Source organism: Carica papaya, chromosome 8 (genome assembly GCF_054855325.1).
Source record: "Carica papaya isolate Zhongbai chromosome 8, ASM5485532v1, whole genome shotgun sequence".
In the NCBI taxonomy this organism is placed as follows: domain Eukaryota; kingdom Viridiplantae; phylum Streptophyta; class Magnoliopsida; order Brassicales; family Caricaceae; genus Carica; species Carica papaya.
The window spans coordinates 27,343,350-27,365,211 of NC_142316.1; the positions used below are offsets into that span (position 1 = coordinate 27,343,350).

At 33.0% G+C, this 21,862-nt stretch overlaps 3 protein-coding genes across 5 annotated transcripts; 1 reads left to right on the forward strand and 2 right to left on the reverse strand.

The window, feature by feature from the left end:
- Positions 1 to 5,189: 5,189 nt before the first annotated feature.
- Positions 5,190 to 5,753, forward strand: LOC110817230 (wound-induced protein 1). Its single transcript, XM_022045678.2, has one exon. The coding sequence runs from the start codon at positions 5,190 to 5,192 to the stop codon at positions 5,664 to 5,666; it is 477 nt and encodes a 158-aa protein (XP_021901370.1). The 3' UTR covers positions 5,667 to 5,753.
- Positions 5,629 to 8,590, reverse strand: LOC110817229 (uncharacterized). 2 transcript variants are annotated; one of them, XM_022045676.2, is made up of 3 exons: positions 8,269 to 8,590; positions 5,936 to 7,812; positions 5,629 to 5,766 (listed from the first exon to the last, which is right to left on the reverse strand). In XM_022045676.2, exon 2 carries the CDS (start codon positions 7,636 to 7,638, stop codon positions 5,938 to 5,940), a length of 1,701 nt encoding a protein of 566 aa, XP_021901368.1. In that variant the 5' UTR covers positions 7,639 to 7,812; positions 8,269 to 8,590; the 3' UTR covers positions 5,629 to 5,766; positions 5,936 to 5,937. The 2 variants fall into 2 exon arrangements, with proteins under 2 accessions (XP_021901368.1, XP_021901367.1); XM_022045675.2 differs by having other exon boundaries at positions 5,742 to 7,812; positions 8,269 to 8,589.
- A 540-nt stretch (positions 8,591 to 9,130) lies between these two features.
- LOC110817073 (D-alanine-D-alanine ligase family) lies at positions 9,131 to 21,524 on the reverse strand. 2 transcript variants are annotated; one of them, XM_088208878.1, is made up of 24 exons: positions 21,011 to 21,524; positions 20,839 to 20,910; positions 20,026 to 20,069; positions 19,818 to 19,929; positions 19,632 to 19,703; positions 19,233 to 19,295; positions 19,009 to 19,086; positions 18,821 to 18,913; positions 18,337 to 18,456; positions 17,961 to 18,047; positions 17,623 to 17,832; positions 17,478 to 17,525; positions 16,819 to 17,070; positions 16,057 to 16,163; positions 15,570 to 15,814; positions 15,256 to 15,324; positions 15,076 to 15,140; positions 14,810 to 14,979; positions 14,534 to 14,612; positions 13,581 to 13,836; positions 12,215 to 12,260; positions 10,756 to 10,864; positions 10,125 to 10,187; positions 9,131 to 9,361 (listed from the first exon to the last, which is right to left on the reverse strand). In XM_088208878.1, the coding sequence occupies exons 1-24, from the start codon at positions 21,326 to 21,328 to the stop codon at positions 9,281 to 9,283; spliced, it is 2,859 nt and encodes a 952-aa protein (XP_088065004.1). In that variant the 5' UTR covers positions 21,329 to 21,524; the 3' UTR covers positions 9,131 to 9,280. The 2 variants fall into 2 exon arrangements, with proteins under 2 accessions (XP_088065004.1, XP_088065005.1); XM_088208879.1 differs by lacking the exon at positions 16,819 to 17,070.
- Between the last annotated feature and the right edge of the window lie 338 nt (positions 21,525 to 21,862).

A 21,862-nucleotide genomic window follows, 5' to 3' on the forward strand; every position in this document is an offset into this window, starting at 1 on the left:
CTTTTTTGTGATATATTGCATTGGCAATGGCTATATAAGTAGTATACTTGACTTAACAACACCAAATGATTCGTGCAACCCTTTCAAAAACCTAATGACTTTATCTTCTTGATTTTTTTTAATAACGAAAACAACATTAGGTTGACTGACATCGTAGGTAACATGTGATCACAGATATAGGTTTCAAGTTGGTCAATTCATCCCATAAAATTTTTAATTGTGTAAAATACTCTTGTGGTAGAATGTCTACTTTATTCTAAGGAATGAATTTCTTCTTGTGAATCAGAAATAGATCATGCAAATTTTTTTTGTAAATTATTTACATAATCAATTCATATTACGTTACGAGTTATTGAAACGATGATATAAATTTTATAATTTAAAAAAATACAAAAGTATTATATTGTTTTCAAGTTATATATGTTGAATTATATTTTCTCATAATTTGAATAGAGTGGAATGCCAATTTCAGCTTATTTTTTGAAATTAAAACTATTTTTATTATTTCGTATTATAAATAAATAAAAATTATTATTAGTAAATAATGATAGAAGAGGTTCGCAAAATTTTCTTTTTTTTTTTTTTTTTTGTTGACAAATCAACAAAAATCAATATTACAAACACTTGGGAGGACAAAAACAAACAAAACTAGATGAATCTAAAAACTATGGATTCTTTAACCCTTCTTTTTTCAGTTGCCAAGGAAAACATTAACTTTGACAGTTATTTTTATTAATGAGGAAAGAGAGTATCTACACATGACAATTAATTAAACTAATTACAAATGATTAGTTAACTAATTGCAACTAATTAAACTAATTTTAATAACTGTTTAACTTATTTATTTTATTTTATTAATTACCATAGGACAAAAAAAAAAAAAAGAAGATTTTCAACAAGAATTTCAATTTAATGAAAAGAAATAAATTTGAAATTAAAGAATGTATTTGTTGTCTTTTATTTTGTTACATATATATATATATATATTTATTTATATTTTAATCACATTTAATTTAACATTATTTGATTAATAGATAAGACTGTCATTATTTGTCCAAGTCCTACCTTTTTGATGTATTATTGTACATGTATCTCTAGACTCAACACCAACCATAAGTAACACGTGAAGGGCCAAGCCCAGCCTCATCCGCATGCACAGAGTGTACGTGTGGCAATATTTTCGCAGCTTTCTCTGACCATCAACTTCACACACACACACACACACACACACACACAAATATATATATATATATAGATGTATATGTATATATTAATCAATTAATTAATGATTGCCACACATGACCTAACAGCAACAGTAACAGAGATGTTATGAGTTACAACTTTGAGGTGCTGATGACTACCAGCTAGCTGTTTGCACGAAAAGAGATTCCTCCAACCTCAATCAATAACTTTGGTTATAGAAAGAGACTCGCCTTAACTCCTCCACATAATTATATATAATTATATACATGTATATGTCTGCCAAGGCATGAATGAATATTCATCTTCGGTTTTGCACGTAAGTATTAGCGTCTAATTAGAAGGCTACCTCATGCATCTTCCAGGTGCATCAAATTCAAAAACATTGTCATCAATAAATAGTTTATTGTGATTAATTTATATGTATATAAAGGTTTTGTCGCTGGAATTGAATCATCATCAACTGTTAAACAAGAGAGTAGATCAGATAATCAGAGAAAAAGAAAGAGATAGGATCAAGAACTAAGGGCAATGATTAGGTGCAGAGGGTGATATATATATATATATAAATATATGAAAAGGATTGATGACAAGATATAACATAGATGAGAAGATCAAGAAGATGCTCAGCAATCTGCATTAATGCAGACATATGGGATTTTTGAAGGATTTGATCCGTGGATTGTGGGACTGAAAAATCCAAATTACAAATTAAATGATGGGGTCGACGACAGTACATATACATAGTTATGCATACATGTATTATATATATATATATATGTATAATATATAGCTGCCAGTTCCCAACTAAGAAAGGGATTGAGTTCGTTGTACATGACTCCATTATTTTGGTAGTTTAGGAGAATGTCCAAGGCCATGTACACGAGGGATTTTAATTGGTTGGATCCAACTGGCCACAACTCTTAAATGCTTACGCATACCATATTTTATTGGTGTGGCTGAGGAAGGAATAATTTATTGCATATATATATATATATATATGTATGCATGCATATTATGTATCTATATATAATATGTAAAAAACATATATGGTGCAATTCATGGAAGTAATTTAATTAAACACATACTAGGTGATTAAAAAAATTTCCAACACCTCTAAGATTGTAATTGTACAGAGAACAAACATGCTGCCTAAGAAATATTGACTTCGAATTTAAATTTTTATTAGTGAGTATTTTTTCTTAAAAATTATTGGAATTCTTACGTCAAAATTATTGATTTTTATGTTTTTTTATAATAATTTTTTTCGAAGTTTATTTCATTAATCTTCTTTTGGGTTTTCTTTGTTCTTCCATTTTTTCGTTCATTTTAATTTTTTTAATTTTTTTAATTAATATTATTATTATATAAGAAAGGAAGACAATAAATTTTATTTTTCATCCACATATGAGATAACTTGAATAAATTTAAGAAAATAAAAAATTTAATTAAAACAACATTTACGCCAAAAACAAAATTAATTCATTAAGCAAATTCATAATTCGATCTGAAGAAAAAAAAAAAAAGTGTTAAAAAATTATAGGAGACGGAATAGACGGCGCTCTTTAACGCCGCCGTGTGAGAATGGCGACGGAAGGACAAGTTGGTAATATATGTATCCTAGAAGGGTAATTTGGGAATACAGAAGAAAACGCACGCGGAAAGTGAGGGCACAACGACCTTCTCCGGTTACGGTCGAAAAGAGACAAGATGAGTCAACGGTCAAAGTTACTGCCAGCCTGTCACCTCCTCAGCTGCCACCTTCTCCACAATCCTCTACCACCACTCTTCCCCGCAACCATAATGCTTCAGATTTATTATTCCAACAATAATTTTGTGATTTTTTAATTTCTTTTTAAATTTAATTTGTTGATTGGGTTTCAAGGATTACATTAAGGTAATGTAAGGTCTTTAAATTAAATATGTTATTTTTAATTAATCTGATCATTTTTTCCACTAAATCGTACAAATTCTTTTGAATTGTTATGTATATATACACACACACAAATTATTATTTATCTAATTAGGTAGTATATATTTTTTTTATAAAATATTATGTATTTAAGTTAAACTATATTTTTGTTCAAAAATTATTTTTTTCTATTAAATTATAAAATTTCTTTTGAATTGTATATGCATACTAATTATTATTTATCTAGTTAGGTAGTAGATTTTTTTTAATAAGATATTGTACATTTGAGTTAAACTATATTTTTATTTAAAAATTATTTTTTATTTATTAAATTATAGAATTTATTTTAACTTATATAAATTATTTAATTATTATTTATCTAAATAGTTAATATATTTTTTGATAAAATATTATACATTCGAAATAAATTATATGCTTATTTAAAAATTATTTTTTTAATTAAATTACTGAATTTTTTTTAATTGTATAAATTATTAGTACATCATTTTTTTTAGAAGATATTATTAATTTATTTAAAAAATATTTTTATTATATTTATAACATATATGCATATTATCTATATACATTTTTTTTAAAAAAAAAAAAAAAAAACGGCAGTGATTATGGATGCTTTCTCACATCACATGCATGGTCTACTTCATTTTCATGATGACGTGTAACCAAAAGACTTTAAATCAATTCTTATTACAGGGTAATCATAAAAACACCCACTCCTGATTTTTCTCCCCTTAATTTAATTTACAAACTATGTATCTTCATTTTAAAAGATGTTGTACTTTGAAATTTTAAAAAATAAAACTGAGTATAAGTAGAATAAGTTAAAAATTATTAAAACAATAGTTACTTACGTTATATATAAGTTTTTTTTTTTTTTTTTATAATAAAACCATTATAGTTCCGCATATTGTAAATACTGACAAAAAAATTTATTAGAAATAATTAAATTTAAACGGTGATTAAGTTGTTCTAAAGCCAAATTACAAAATGTTCTTTGTTAAAATTGACTCATATTTACATCATAACAATTGTTTACTCAAGTTGAAGACCTGAATTTCAAAGTACACAATAATTTGGTAGAGTATATCAATTTACAAAACTCAAATCTCTTACATCCATTATTATTTGACATGGAGAGTTCATTATGTTCGTGAGGTTTACAATCTCATATCTACTACTCCCAGTTACCTCCAAATATTGGTTTGTTTGAATCATTATAATATTACTTTCTTGGGTTTATTATTTTCTTCTACCAAAATTTTCTTAACCCCTTAGTTCTCAATTTGAAGAGTTAAACAAATAAAATTTTGTTTGAATTCTTCATTCAGTTTAAATTTATTCTAATTATTAAAGAAACCACTCTCTCAAAGACTTTCATTAATAATTTTTCTTTTTAACTCTTAAAATAAATCTCCCATGTTATCAAGTTTTATTTTGCAGATTCCTAAGTTTTTTTTTTTTTTTTACTCCAACAGCAACTGGACACATCCTTAATATATAAAACTTTTTAAGAGTAAAACCAAAAACTAATTGTTGGTAAAAAGAATTTAAAGTTACGAAGAAGAAGAAGAAGAAGAGATATTATGAACATGAGCCATAATGTAGAAGAGAGAAGAAAAGAAGAAATGTTAGGTCAAAAACGTTACTCACTGGTCATTTAGGCAGATAATGACAGCAGATTTCATATTCAACTGGTTCCGGTACTAGCTAGTGGCTACCCAATTGCTCCTGTCCCCAAAACAGCATTCAATGGAAATCATTAGCTTATATATTTTTTGGGGTATAATTTTTTATATAAATTTAAAAGTTTTTTTTATATAACTTTTTTGAAAATAAAATGTTAGATATGCTCATTAATTAAAACGCTAATGTAATCTCTTAAAGATGAAAACAAAAAATCCGAAATTCTACTAGTAATAAAAATTTCATTCTACTATAAAAATGGTTGGATATGATCATTCCATGCATGCACACATACAGAATACAATACCCACTACATTACGTCCATACCTGAGGCCTCTGTAGTTGTAAGTAACTCCATTTTCAGCAAGAAGAATCAATGGAGGCTGATACGGAGACGAAGGAATCTGAAGTGGTAGAAAACCAGAACAGGGCAATCGTTGAGGAGCTATACAAAGCACTATCTGAAGACAATGCAGGGATGGTGGCGAAACTGCTGGCCAGTGACCTGGAATGGTGGTTCCATGGACCGCCCAGATGCCAACACATGATGAGGATGTTGACGGGTGCGTCAAGCCGTGCTGAGTTCAGGTTCGAGCCAAGAAGCATAGAGGTGATCGGTGAGTGCGTCATTGCAGAAGGGTGGGAGGGTGCTCAGGCATACTGGGTTCATGTATGGACCTTGAAAGATGGGCTAATCACCCAGTTCAGAGAATACTTCAATACATGGCTTACTGTCACGGATTTTAGGTCACCGACATGGGAAATTCCCCACGTTACTACACTCACATTGTGGCAGAGTCAACCCCGAGATCTTGCTCGCCGCTCTCTCCCTGGACTTGTGCTTGCTATCTAGATTATATATTGAACTATTTCTCAGCCTGTTGTAACTTGCATTCAAAATAAGAAAAAACCTTGGTGCAACTTGCAGTACTCAGGATAATCAGCCTGTCTAGCTGTAAACTTTATAAATCTTGAATGAATATGTGGTGACGTGGGATTGAGGTAAACTAAATTTGTAATTGAACGAATACAGAAAGTACGGAAATAAACTCCATGATATTCTTTCATAAAGGATTCATCATCAGCAGAAAGGATAAAATACAAAGAAATAATGTTATCTACCTTTAGCTTGCATTTTCTTCTCTTTGTATTGACGATGGAAGAGGTGGGTTCATAAAATTGTTGGTAAACTCTTCCTCTACCTTTGGGAGCAGTTCATCAGGACTGTAATGAACTTTTGAAAATCTGACAAGGTTTTCGGTCCCAGGCATGGGAATCTTGGAGGGGCTGTTCCCAAGCGGAGTTGCTATACTGGCTCTGAAATGAGCTGTTCCGCCTTCACGAGGTAAAGGGGATAATGTGGAATGGCCAATTTCCTCTGTTTGCTTCTTACAAAACTTATCCTCAACAATGTCATAAAAATTAGCAGTCCGAACTTCCTGAGCAAGTGAGCACCAACAGCAGAAAAGCCATTGTGCACAATCACCAACAGCGGGATTTCCTCCACAAAGGTTATTTGGTGGCAGCTTGAATCTCTTCCTCATCTGGATCCTCCAAAAGCCACCATAAAGTAACCCAAAAACACACAGCAAAATACCAGTTAATCCCAAAGCTTCTCTAACTGTTTCATTATCTATATTGATTGCTGCCAAGTTGAATATCCAAAAGGGAGCCATGCAGAAGAGAAGAAAAGTTGCAATATGAACATACATGTTTCCAAACCCCAGCCTTTCCATGTTCCACCCAAAAATACAAAAGCTGCAGAAAACAGAAAGATAAGCCGTGGCAATGTCTTCCCAAAAGTCGAATAAACCCCCTTTCCACACTGGTGCATTCTCAACTCTCCTCTGCTCACTTGATGCAAATGACAATCTTCTCTCCAATGACTTCCTTCGGTTGCTTGAGCAGACCATACCATCAATAAGAATCTGATCCTGTGCTTCGGGATCAACTTCAGACTCATAATCCTTCCCAAGGGGACTCATAATAGAGTACACACCTGCAACTGCTGGAGCACCGATTGCAACTGAGAGGCAGATGGCAACACCTATGGCAGGACGTTCCGATCTTCTGTATCCCAAATTAAGGCCACAGAGGGCATATTGAGAAATGCAATTTACATGAAGCAACACAATAACTACCATCAAATGAGCCCATTCATGAGGCTTGTAAGTGCCATTCTTGCAGTATATCTTTCTGAGTGTCAGTATGTCCTTGGGCTTCCACCTACAAAGAAGTACAAGGTGGTGGAATCGTTTTGGGTGTTGATATAGGCACATGAGGGTAAAGAGAGCATTGAGGATTTGATTATTGACTTCAAACCATATATTCCTCTGTGACTTACTTGGTAAGACATTGTTTAACATTCCTGTCATTACAAGAAACAGGATTGCTCCAGAGACAGCAACACAGGCTATCCACAATAAAAGGGCCATATTCAAAGGATTCTTAATCCATTCTTTCCAAAGTTTCCAAAGTGAACCCCAGTCAACCTTTTGAACAATATTCACATTGAAGCGTTCTCTGAAACCTTGGCTAGTGGAAGGTACACACTGCGATATTTTCTCTTTTTCCTCTGCAATTTTCCTCAACGTAGCTGATGGGGAAAATGAACTGCCAGTAGAATTGAACTCCGATAGTCTTAATCTACTGGGAATTAAACTTAGCTTGTCCTGACTACTAACTCTGGAATTTTCACTGATTAGCAGTCCCTTTATTGAGTTGTTTAGAGTATACCCGCCATTGACCTCTGAACAATCTGTTGATTTTGATGGTAATTCTACTTGAACAACGGTTGAGTCTTCTCCATTACTAATTGAAACCATCTTGCTAAAAGATATGTATATTTCCTCAATTTCAACTTCTAGAGATTCTTCCTAACTTGATAGTTCAGAGCTGCCTCAAGAACCCAAAAAAAAAAGGAAAAAAAAAAACTTCCCTGGTGCCAAAAAGTGTTGATACTAAAGTAATCTTCTATAAGCTCGTAAAATACCAGGGACCTGAGGAAAGTGGAAACCTACCCAAAGTCAAAATAAGAAACTGAAAGAAAGGCAATTATCTACTCAATAAATTTAGAACATCATAATAATGTATTATACTTTAGATAACCCTTAGAGGTAGAGAAACAGACTCGGCGTTTCATTCAAATACAGAAAGAGAACTATATGAAAATAATGTAATTCGTGATCAAGATCCACAGATAAAGCATGGGATTAAAATCTCAGATTAAGAAGCCCAACTTTATGACAATCAGAAATTAAAAAAAAAAAAAATTGTTGGAAAAGCACACAACAAAACTAACAGCTTACATAAACAAGAAAATCACCATTTGAGTGCTTTTTAAATGCAATTTAGTACAAGAAATAAGACAAATTCCTGATAAAATTCACGACTTAAAAAGTTGAGGGAAGTCGGTACTGGAATGAGAAACGGGGACCGAAAATGTAAAACCATACCTTAGGATTTTGATCGGAGAAGAATAGCCCTCATTGTTCGCCGTCCATTGAAGGAAAAGCCTTTACAAGGTCGTACATCAACATAATTATCAACGAAGAAAAAAGAAAGTTGGTTTATTAAAAATATCAACTCCCCTCTTAAGTTTTTTGGAGTTTGAATTTAAATATTCCGAGAAGGAGAAGATTCGGAAAACAGTATTTTTGCTTAAAATCTTTGTTTTGGTCCTTCCCTGTCCCTTCCGCAGAGGAAATTCTTTTAGCAATACTTGTCTTTGGTCAAACATCGTGTAGAGAGTGGTGGAGGGAAGATTTTTCAAAATTTCACAATAAGCAGAAAACCGGTTCGAACTGAACCAGTAAAGTGGTCCGGTCCAGAATCCGAGTCTTCTCCACACGACATTGATGTTTGAGGTGATATCATTTTTGAGTTTTATGGAAATGGAAACAACGAGGAATCAAGCCTAAGCCTATGTTTGAAATAAATAAAATTTGCAGAATTTAGGTTGCATTTCTTATTTATTACGTTTCTATTTAGTTATGTTTGACTCCAATTTCTTATATTTTTTATTTAATGAGTAAAAATTCTTTAATTTATTCTATTTTTATTTAATTTGAACTATAAATAACATGTTTCACTTTTCCAAAATAAATAAAAAATAAAAAAACAAAACACTTCTACAAAACTTTGTGTTGTTCTCACTTTTTTATAAACTTGGAAACAAAATTAATTTAAAGTTAAGAGTACCATCTTTTTTAAAATGTAAACATAAATTTCATAAAATAATAACAAATCTAGAGATTTTGATAAGTAAGTTTTTGCAGACCGATTCAACAAAAATTCCCTGGCTTCAAACACACACAATTGCATTAAATTCCCAATTTTTTCTTTATTTTGAAATTTCCAAGTCATCCACTATTACATTAAAACAACAAACTCATGTTTGAACACTTCGATTCACTCCTCCCTCCATATTCGGACTACAGAGTTTCAAGGAAAAAACAGCTGGGTATTTTACACGCTTCTCTCAGATGCCAAGTCAAGCAGCTTACGGAAGAAATGGTGAGGATAGATGGCTGGTTCCTCTGCTAGTGCCTGAAAAAATGTGAACACCCAGAACCACAATTTTATAGATTATCAACAACTACTACCACAATATTATCCACATCACATTTTTGAAGCACCATTAGCTCGGTAACAGTATTACTGAACCCATACTACTATTAACTTTCAACCTTCAGCCCCACTTTTCTTGAGGATATGAGGTACCACAACTGAACTGAAGCTCGTTGCTTATTGCTAATGTAAGTGATTGAAATTAACATGAGGCATACTTCAAAAAAAATGTCAAGTAAAGATGATTTTTCTTCAAGACAAAACATCTGCTTATAGCTTTAACAAGAAGCAGATCAACTCAAATATAAATAAGATAGATGTCTCGATGCATCTAAATAACACTGCGAGGGTCTTAGTTTTTTCCTTTTTGAACAAAAAAAAAAACTTATAAGTTTTTCAAAGAAGTAAAACATGTAGTGATATGTTTAAATATAGTAAAATTGGTGAGCAAATGGTTAACAAACTCTGGAACAGCATTTCTTTCAGAGTTAGTGGAATAACTTTTATAGCTTATATACTTTCCAAAGTAAATCTGAATGTTTCAATTTTAAAATATTTTTTACAAACTTTTATCATTGAATTAAATAATAAAATATAAAATATTTTTAACAAAATCTAAAGCTCATACCTTTAAATTGACAAAAGAACTCATAAATTCTACAATTCATAAACTCCTTTGTTCTAAGTTTAAGCCATGCACCCTCTAAATAGTAAATCCTCTAAGTTGGGGGTCCAATTATACCTGATGAATCAAGACAGTGGATGGTGTCATTCCAGGTACAGTATTAACCTCTATAACTAAAATCTGCAAGTTATAAAATAAGCCACTCATTAGTAAAAGAGAAGGTATTTCTGTGAAATATAGGTAGATGTTTGGAACTATAATGGTACTCTTTAAGGCTTTCTTTAACAAAATGAACAACAACGTATCATTTTATTTGTAAAATTAATGAACACAGGAATTTGTTTACGAAAGAATATATTTTTTATGTCTGAAACAAATCATCATATTTTTTATATTGTGAAATTCACTGAAATCACTAAGCCCGAAACAACACAAGCATAAGTGTGAAAGACATTTCTCTAAATTCTGATATTCAGCCTCAAAATTTTAGCAAATTTGATAAAGTTAAAACGCATTTGATTATGATATTCATTTTAAAATAAATCAATGATTGGGAATAATTCCAAACTTGGAAATGTAAATCTACAACTGAATATAACTCTTTTTTGGTAAAATTCATTTTGTCCAACAGATAGTGCAACTTATTAATCCTCGAGGTTTTTACAGATCCTCAAAAATCATCTTGTTTCGAATATATTATGTCACAGAAAGAATATGGGCCCACTGAGACATCATAGCTTGGACATACCTCTCCAGTGTCAACATTAGCGAATGCATCAATCCGCGAAAATCCTTCCAGTTGCAACGTATTCGCAATTAGTTCTATATTTTGCTTGCATCTCCTCAAAGCCGCATTGCTGATTCAGAAAGGACTAATATCAATATCCACTTGATCAAGGAATATTTCTCATGAATTCTGTTTCATCATAAATAACATGCATGGAATTGTATTTTCATGTCTGAATTCTATTTTTCAGAATATTACATGAGTTTATGTGCAAATATATTAAGTCATCAATGCATGTAGACCCAATACTTGTAACCAATGCAAGCCAGGGCAACCACTGAGTATGTGCTTTTTAGGATTTACAATAATGATAGCTGATAGACACGTTAGAATATAAACTTGGGTCCTCTCTCATCAAGTTATCAACTTAAGTTTTTAGATAATCACTTTGTTTACTAATTTATTTCACATGCTACTAAACCCGGATACCAAGAGGTATGCAGGTCTTTATTTCATCTCCACTTTTAGCTAGTTTGCATAGGAAGCAAGTGCTAGAAAATAGATAATAAAGTTGGGAGCTTTACAATTGGTTACCGAACTCGATGATTTAACTAAACAAATTATTCCCTTTGCTTTTTCTTAGAAGCAGCTTGTATGCATCTATTCAATTTTACTTGTTTCAATGTCTTATGAACAGGTTGCTTGTTATTTAAGCAGGCTTTAGGGAGAAAAAGAAAGTAAACAGCGCTCCTCTACTCTTTTATGTGTCAACTTAAAAGCATTTGTACTTATTTACCTAACATACATAAATAACCAAAATAGTGCAAGTACCTTTTACTTGTAGTATTTACATTTTTCATCAAAACATTCATATATTACCATAAAGTATTTTTGTAAAATAAACATAGTCATACTTACACTTAATCACTCACTTTTCTAACTTAGTGCTTAAATAAGTTACTTAATTTACTTGAACAACATTAAACACCCACCAAATCTGCTTATAGAAAGAAGGCTTTCATTAGCTCTCCTTTCTTCAAAAAGAAAAGGCCAATCCTCATAGTTAATGTACGACAAAATGAAAAACCCTGGGTTTAAGGGCAAAGGAGGTTAATGCCACTGAGCTAAGAAACTCACACAAGCTAAATAAGTTCTCAGTCTGAACAATGGTTCATACACTAGTCACTTCCACTTGGCTTTAGGCTTTTGTATTTTGCTAAACATTACGGTTAACCCAAGTAATATCTTCTGTTAACTGCTAAAATCAACAATAACTAACCCAGAAATATAACACCAGATATATTAGCATAATAATGCATATATTCTAAGTGTCTGAATTGAGGTCATGACTTTTGCGAAGCATTGATGGCATTCGAGAATAATTTGAAGCTATACGATTACAGATCATCAAACATGGGATTGTAGAAGCTGTTAACCATAAAGAACTATTTCTATAAAGAAGTATGAATTTTTGACAAACCTCATGATTGATACTGGTGGGGGAGTCAGATTGATTCCAGTTCCACCTGTCAAATAATATCTAGGTAAATACAACAGTATTGCCATTCCAGCTGGATTGCAGGTCTTTTTCTTAATAAAAAAAATGTGCAAATGCAACAAAATCTTTGACCGTTTGAGCATTATAGACAAATGATGCAAGCTAAACAATTAGACTATACTTCCTAAGCAAAAGTACTTTTTTAATTTCATTTCCTAAATTTACTAACCACTTTTTTTTATCCAATTTTCATCTTCATTTTCAGTATCATTTCTTAAATATAAATTCAGAAAATGAAAAATTAGTTAATATCTTCATGTACTAAACAAAGTCCAACTTCCACCACTTCCCCGTTAGAAAAGGAGTTGTTGTTTTCCTTTGGTTTTACAAAGTCAATAGTCCATCAATATTGCCGCTCTCCAGTGTTTTTTCTTCTTCCTTGATTACCATTTTCTTGAGACGGCATTACATATCATTTCATTATCTCTTTTCTATCGATTTTTGTCAACACTCTATATCATCTTGTGAACCACAGAACTGATTTATTCTACTTTGACCTTTCCATTTTTCTTTTTTTTTTATTATTTTCTTTCAATCTTTTGTTTATGAATATGGGCAATTATCTATATTTGTAAACTCTAATCATATTATCATCCTATCATCTTGACTGTCTTGTGGATAATTTGGAAGGAAAGAAATATGAGGGCTTTCTATGGGATAGGAAGTGATATCATTAGGATTAAAGATAGATGGTTTCACTTGTTTGGTTCTTTACTTTTGGGGCATGACTTGTATAGGGTGGATGATTTTGTGTATATGATTGACTACCTTACTAATATGTAAATACATTTTGTAAATGAGTTGCAGCTCCTTCGTGCTTTCTTAATATATTTATACTTTTTGTTTCAAAAAAAAAATCATCCTATCATCAAATTTTGAATAATTATCTTACTAGCTTATTGAAGGAGAAATTAAATCATATACTACCATCATTAGTTTTAGTTTAGTGCATTTTACAAATAATTTTTTTAACCAAAATACCACATTAGATATAAGAAAACATTTTCTACAGAAACCCATTTTCCTTTTATAAGGTCATTTTCTGCAAACAAACAGAGATTGGGTTTCTGAAAAGCAATAATCTCATCCTCTTTTCCCTGCTTTATCAAATCCTAAGAATTGTGTTTATGCAGTTCAAGAAATTACATGATTTTATCCACACGCATGTTTAAAGTTATTTAAGTATCTTGCCAGTCCTGGAAAAGGAGCCTCGTAGTTACCTAAGATTAAAGCAAAAACATGGAACCACCAAAATTACTGAGAATTGATACAGAGATGAGCTGTGTACCTTGAAATTTTTCCTCAAGTGATAAAATATCACCTCTTTCCTTCACAGTAACACTAGGAGACAGTGAATGCATAGATCCACGTTTTCCTATAACACCAACTGTTATCTCTATCCAGCGACTCTGTCCTCTCCATAGAAGGTGTTGGGCATTTTCACTATTGGATTTGGATGAAACAATAATCTCATCAGTCTCAATGAAAGGTTCAAAAATCAGGACCTCTGGCGGAGGGTTTGGCATCTCAATCATTCCATGTGCCTGGACATTAATGATAAAGGTAAAGAATCAAAACATAAGAAGTTCAAATTATAACTATGTACATGCAATTGATAATAGCTTAGGGAGAAAATCTTATCAAAATATAATTTTGGTAACATATTTGAACATGAGCAGTTGCCTCTTTAGAGAACACAAATAAGGGATGTCAAAATATTCAGGAATTTTGAAGAGCTTACGACTCCTTTTCGATGTTTTGATATGAGTGTTTAAGAATAATTAACATACAAATTATGGATTTTTCTGTAAAATAAACTTGTTTATATTCCTTCAGTATCCCTTGCTCAAACCATTTACAATTAATTTGATTATTGCTTAACAACAATGTTTTTGTAAGCTAATAAACTACCCGTAGCCAGGATAAGTGTCATCTTTTGATTCTTATTTTTAATCTTCATAAAAAAGTGTTACATGTGCTTCAGCACGTTCTGCATTTCCTTAACTTCCTACTACAGTTAGTTCTCAACATCTTAACTGAGGCTGCACCATTATCATATTGAGATACTGTTATTTTAAAAATATAAGTAAATCCTCATGGGAATTTTATTTCTCAGTTCGTGGCGAAAGAACACAAACTTCCACGAGATAACTCATATATTTTCTACGAAGGAAAAAGCATCTGGGGAACCACACATATAAGATTAAGATCCATGGAGAAACAATAGGCATGATTGTATACCTTCAATAAACTATTAGGAGGAATCTGTAGAAGACACTCCTCCAATGCTTTTAGATAAACTTGAAGGTCTTCAGAACAGCTATATGGAGACGAACCCCCCCAAGAAAGAAAAAACCCCACAAAAAGAGAAGGCAACAGAGTATCAATAAAATTTCAGTAGCACCTAATCAAGATTCCACAAGTATAGGTATATGAAATACCACCGCTTGAACACATGATACATTCCAAAGACTCCAATCAGCCGAGGTAATAGCTGATTGTGGGATGTAAACCTACCATAACCTTGCAACGCCAGTTGAGCATCCATCCCTTGCTGGTTTAACACATATAGTCTCACACTGAAGCTTTGAGGTCAAGTCGTGCCAGATTTGTGGTATTGGCATATTGAGTAGATCCTCCTTTCTAAGAACATCTTTATTTATAGTAAGGACCCCAAAGCTTGCCAGCTGTCAATTTCCAATATATTATAATAGATTGTGCATGGAAAGATAGTCAAGTGATGCTATGGAGAAACATGCCATGGATAATATTTGTTTTCATACATTATTAAGAGCCAGCGATGTTGCAAATTTGTCCATGCAAATCCTTGAAGGCATAATGCCAGGACCTTTCAATCGAGATAATAAGGACAACGGAATAAAGGAATTAAAAAGAGATGAAATGAGAAATTCTAAATTATGATATCATATAATTGTCATACTAATGTGTTGAACAGAATATACCTGTATAAGGAACACCTCCAGCCTCCAGTAAAGACTGAAGTGTACCGTCTTCACCAATTCCTCCATGCACTGTAGATGAGCATCGGACAAGACTCATAAAGACAATAAAGAATACGAACTTAATCTCATGATCCAGCATTTGCAGATATGTCAGGTAAATTACTCATTCTTAGATGGATAAACAATGAGTTACAAGAAAGAAAAGGCAAATAAAATTCTAAACTGAAATCACCTAATAATTGCATGAAATAAAATGTATAAAAAAAATAACAAAAAGAAAAAATGCAGCCTAACAATTACAGAGGAAACAGAACCTGTAATAAAAACTGTCGCTTGAACTTTCTTGGCTAGCTTGATCCACTCTGTTAATGTAAATTTAGCTGGTAGTTCATCAGCTATATCAAATCCTCGAAACCATCTGTGTTTTTCCAAACCTTCCATGAGATCATCCATCACTTGGTCCCGTAACTGAGATGTCAAAGCAGCTCTAGCTGGTTCAATTGCTTCCATGCATGCTGCCAGAACTTCCTCTATAGTGTGTCTTAGCACAAGCGAATAACTGTATTGAAAACAGAAGTGGAAAGGCAAGTACTTCAGTAGATTAGAAACAATTTAGATGGCAAAAGTATGAAATGCCCACCAGCTGAATCATTAATGTATTCGTTTCCAGCAAAAGCAACAGCAAGAAGCTAAAAACTCAAAAGCAGATGGTGATAAACATATATATTACAAAGAGCTAATTATAGCTTTATATATCACTAAAAAAAGCTAATCAAGCAGGAGTGTGGAATATACACTCACGGTAATGACCAAACCTCTCTGGTACTGACATCAGAATCCTTTTTCTCAGAATGAGAACCAGATGAATGGTCTACTGAGGGAGCAAGCAAAAAAGGAGTTACTTCAAGCTGTCAACAGAATAATCACCAATCAGATCAATAGTATATCTATGGAACATAAATTTTTATTTTGTCCTAATAATATAATAAAGAAGTGCTGATACAGTAACATGGCAAGGCCACACTAAGAGCAAGAAAATTCACAATGTTGGCTGCCCGCGTGTAAAATTTATCAGAGAAATGAAATAAAAAGGAAAAAGAAAATAAAAAATGAATGGAGAATCTGTATCTATGCTTATGTGTGCACGTGCAGTAGAATTGTAAAGCGAGCAACTTTTGACCAATACAATTAGTGATAAAGACTGAGTAAAATATAGTACTGTTACACTCAGTTAATTCAAGTATCCCAAAATACTCATTTGATTGTCCATAGAAGACTTCACTTCCTAGAACCTTCTCCTGTACAAGGGACTGTTAGCACAAGGCATCCAGCCATCTGGGTTCCAGGCAATAGGCTTGGATTTTAAAAGACTTATCCTCCGATATTGAGCTATGTGTTGCTGAAACACAATGCCTCAACAGAGCTGAAGACAGTGTTTTGGCAGTACCCAATGCCACACTGCTAAGCTCACATGGATCTACAACACATGGGCATGTACGGATAATAGACCCTCACACTATTATGCAAAATATACATAACATGGAAACGATTCCATAAACTTACATCATCAAATGTTTGCAAGTTAAGCCACACGTTTGTTCCACTTATAAGGGATACTTGCCGCTCAGAAGTGTTCCCTCCAAATATGACAAACACCTTACGGATGCCTTGTCGCCCCTCTAAAGCTTCAGGTTGTTGGGATTTTGTTCTTTGAGGCAAATGACCAGATAAATTATTGTATGATGCAAGATTGGGAAATCTCATGCAAGAACGACGAATAATCGTCTGTAAAATATTTGAATGTGAAAATCCAACCTGGAACACAAGAAAAGATGTTTTAACACATATGAAGAATATGAAAACTAAAGGATGCGTGGAAATGTAAACGATTCTCTTGAGACATGCTCACATAAAAGAAAGCAAATCAATTTTATTAATAGAGCTGTGAAAGGAAAAATCTTGCCGCAACGTTATGGATGCAATTTAACCAGCAAAACCAAATTTGACAGATCACTTCAAAGGAAAAATGATAGATCATAGTAAAAGGAGTAGCAACCACCAACAAGAAGCATGCAACTGCGATGCTATGATACATGCAGTAGATTCCATCTATACAATGCAAATATCTAGAAGGTTCTAATGGCAAAAGCAGAGCCCAGGAAGAATCAATATTGACAACTCCAGTGACAAGTTCATGAATCATGACAACTATTCATAAGTACCTTTGAAGCTTGCTGAAAGAGAAAACTAGTCTGCTCCATACCACTAATCTGAAAGAGAATGACAACAAAAAAAAGGAAATCAGATATTAAGAGCATGATTTATTGATAGTACAGTGATTGGAAAAGCCATGAAATTTTTTCTTACTAGGTTAATGTCCGTGAATAGAATTGTACCCAATTCAGTCCTCCCGATTTTGTCCTCTGAAGATGAGAAAACATTTGTGGAGGAAGGTAAAAACCAACCATCAATGCGAGCAAAATCACGTAGGCCAAGTTTTTGGAATAACAATGATGCTCCTTCTCGAATACTTTTAATGATGTTGATAGGAAAACGAGGTGGAGTGTGGTATGCGACCTGGATAATATGTGTAGTCTTCCAGAATTAGAAAGAAGAGTGAAAGCAAAGTAAAATTTGCAAACAATAAAGGAAAGTTAAACAGTACGTGTATTGTGAAAAGCACAGCGAGATGTAACGATGAGTACCTGTTGTGTCGGGAGATACTTCCTCCGGTAATTGAAAATTGCATCCTTCTCCCTTATAGCACCACTGCCATGAAATTGAAGCTCAACCTAGATCATGGGTTCCATTGGATTAGTGCAAAGTCAATCGTTTGTCAAAGTATCTACTTGGATATCTGAAATAAAGTTTGAAGATATTTTTTTCCTTTTCTTCCCTTATTCCGTCATTTCAACAGCATATTGCAGGAGGAATTATAGCAGGTTAACAGTCTTGACCAACTGTATCACCTCAACCATGACTTTGGGTAGAATGAACTAGAAATCAAATGCTTAAAACAGAGTGTTCTTTTACTATATCCGAAGAAAATTAAAACCAATTATGGAACGAGAATGCAATTACCTCGCTTGGCAGAAGAACAACAGGATGACAATCAGATCCAGACCCCACATCAAGGATAATAGCTGTAAATTCACTCCCTCCATCAAGAAATATCTCAATAAGGACCCTCTCATCAATCCCCTATGGAATGTAGAAAGAGCTTGTGAATGAGAAAAAAGGAAAGCAAATGCAGAAAGAGCTTATGATTCATAGTTTACATCAAACAAAAATTCAAAGCATGATCTTCCAGATTTAAGTTGCCAGAAAAGACATGTTACCAGAAAAATTTTATCTAATCAAAATCAAATATATATATATATATATAATTTTCCTGAATTTCCTGCCACATTCAGACAGAAACTTCATTCTCATTTTCATTTTCTTGATTCAACTTTTTCTGATGCTTTCCTGATTTCAACTTCAATTAATTAGGAATATTCACTTTTTCAAATGCTAGAGAATGCTACACAAGCCTATAGTATTGAGCTTCAGGAAGCTTTAATACCTCAAGAATAATTTGTTTTGCCTTATTAAGCGAATCAGAAACGCCATAAGCAACTGTGACACCAATGCTGGATCCTGCTCTTGTTGGTTTTACCTGGGAACGAAAAAGGAAGGTTGATATTCTCTAGGCATGAAAAATTTTATAATCATAGGTGGCTACACTAACCCAGGACCAGGGAAGAACCTTACCACAACTTTCCCCGAGCTAAAGTTCAAATGGTTATTTATGAACCACTGTGCTAATTCAGATTCATCCACTTCGCTTCCCTAAATGTAATTTGAATTGTCGGAACAGTAGAACATAAGCAAATATTGAAATCTAAAACCAATAATACCACTCAGTTGATACATACTGATAAATAGTTGAATAAACAAAAAGAAGTATAGTACATCTAAGTTTGTTGAAAAACAACCTGCACTAAGAAGCTAGGGACAGTTACGAAACCATGTTTGTTGAGCTCCAAAGAAGCATTGTACTGCCAATAATTTAAGAAGAAAATGGTTAGTGTACTCCAATAAAAAGTAAGTTTGTCAAGTTGTCGAGTATAAAAATCCAAATGAAGGTTGTCACTTTACACTCCCAACTGATGAATTTAACTTCAATATATGAACAGATTATCTTATATTCCTTCAACAGAGTCAATATGGATAAGACAAACTATCAGTTTGCTAAAAATGACCATTCAGCAATTGCAATCCAGGGCCAGATTATGCATTGTGGTTTATTAAAGGAACAGAAGTATCTAACTTCATGAGAAGATATTTCTATACGTATATACATATATATCTATATATATGATAGTTTCTTTTACCTTGTCAAATGCTTGACGACACTCAGTTGACCCCGTACCAACAAAAGGAATGCTATATTTTTCTAGGAGTTCCTGAACAGTTTATGATATTAGAGACATGATCTGGATTATATAAATTCGAAGTGCTAATAGAAATTTCCAACAATGTGCCTGTGACGAATGCATGAAGATCATTGAAGGAAACACCTGAATGCCACCGTCTTCACCAAATTGACCATGTATGACAGGGAAAACTATGTCCACAGAGGCAGCAAGATGTTCTGCAAATTCAGTCAATGACTGGAAATCTCGAGCAAGGCTGGCAAGAACAGAAATTTTATGTATCTTGAGGGTATTCAACTTCCAGTTCGAACAAAAGAGAAAATACCAAAGTTTAAAGAGCTAACCAGATTACCTCTCCAGTTTAAAATCAAAATCTGCAGGAGTATTCGAGTACAGCTGAAAATCAGAATATAAATGGAATCCTAGATCAATACAAATGACATACTTTCATCTCACACAAATTTACTAACCAAGAGTCTACTACAAAATTATTGGACAGAAATGAAATTAATAAAAAGAAAGCTCTTCTCATAATGGTTACACATTTTCCCTGTGCATGCAAGTTACTTGCACAAGTTAGAGAGTGGTTCTGGCTCTATTTCATACATGAAATATTTTGTAGTTTTTATTTTTAAATGCATACATGTCTATAGGTAAAACATGTAAAGTAGTTTAAAATGACACACTAATGCACAGCCATGAATTTCCTCATATGCCTTGTCAATAACCACATATACTCACGTGTGAAATTAGTGAACAATTATTACTTCTTCCAGCAACACATAATTGGAAGACGATGTAAAATACTTAAGTTCATCAAAATATTCTATCACCAAATTATTGGAGGGAACCAATCATAAATATATTGGTAGGTCTTCGAGCCATTTATGTTTCTGTACGTTATTACATCTACTAATTTTCGGGACAGTAAATCAAAACTCATTTATACAATCCTTATTTCTTTATTTCTTTGACAAACCTTTTAAAGCACAATTAGAATCATATTCACCAAGAAGTGCAAGTTAAGAAAAAAGGATATTGACCGTTCATTGGCGGGATGTTGAGTAATTCCACCTTTTTTCTATTGAGTGTATGAGTTCATAGGTGTGACTTTACTAATGAAATTTATGAATTTCCGTGTTTAAAAAAATGATGGTGAAGAGACCTGAGCAGAAGATATCGCATACGCCTTGAGATGAGAATCAATGTAATAACAGCTCACATGCAGATCATCTCCCTGGTCAAATGTAAACAAGTTACAGGTAACTTGTACCAACTAAGTACCCGGTATCGAGTATACACTCAGTACATTCTTTCATAGACGTGTTTGTGTATACCTGTATGTGATCAAGAACTGATCTAGCAGAGTTCAGGGAAATCCCACTCTCAGCAGAAGGACCACCACATACGAGGCCAACTCTCAAAACTCTCCCTTTCTCTTTTACCTTCTCTTCTTTTTCGATCACCGCCTCGAATTGGGCGCGTATAACTCCGGTTCCCAGACTTTTATCCTTCCAACGGCAGAAAGAAGAAGACTTAGTGCTCAAATTCTGCTTCAATTTCAAGAAGCCTGGAGCTGAGAAGGAGAAATCAACGGCGTCGTTTCTGTGGCAGCGGAGACGAGAAAAGCTATAGCCGGACGGTACGGACGCCATTGTTGCAGGAAAGTAGAGATTACAAGAGGAGATGGAGTAAGTATATGGAGATTAGCGAATTGATTTTCTTGTTGTAGTGAGAAGGCTTCATATAGGAGACTGATGGAAGTGAAGAAGTAAGCAGACAAGGCGATTGGATACCCTGTTTTTCAATTGTCTTCTTCCTAATTCTGTTGCAAAAAACTAATATCAGGCGGCAGAGAAGCGTTTTTATATATTAGTTTTTTTAATTATTTTTTTTCATTGGTTCTATCTGTGTTTTAGCTGATGGATTTATCGCTAATCCCGTAGTTATTGCTAATTAAATATATGTTTAACAATTAAAAAACGATTAAGAGCAACGATTATCTTTCTTAGTGGGCGTTTGAATTGCTTTTTTTTTTTAATTAAATGTGCGTAGTTTGGTAGAAGCAAAAAGTTAATTAGACGAAGACAAATAAGTTAAAACATAAAGTAGCATTTATTCTTAAATTTATATTTAATTTAACAAAAAAATATGTAAATTTTATTATGGTTAATTTTATATCAGCTTAA

Excerpts from the sequence above, each read along its gene's own strand:
- LOC110817073 (XM_088208878.1), bottom strand. The coding sequence starts at position 21,328 with ATGGCGTCCGTACCGTCCGGCTATAGCTTTTCTCGTCTCCGCTGCCAC. Across the intron at positions 14,613-14,809 it reads ACTGGCGTTGCAAGGTTATG|CTGTTCTGAAGACCTTCAAG; the intron begins GTAGGTTTACAT and ends GTCTCCATATAG. Across the intron at positions 10,865-12,214 it reads CCACCAGTATCAATCATGAG|CAATGCGGCTTTGAGGAGAT; the intron begins GTTTGTCAAAAA and ends TTTCTGAATCAG.
- LOC110817230 (XM_022045678.2), top strand. The coding sequence starts at position 5,190 with ATGGAGGCTGATACGGAGACGAAGGAATCTGAAGTGGTAGAAAACCAG.
- LOC110817229 (XM_022045676.2), bottom strand. The coding sequence starts at position 7,638 with ATGGTTTCAATTAGTAATGGAGAAGACTCAACCGTTGTTCAAGTAGAA.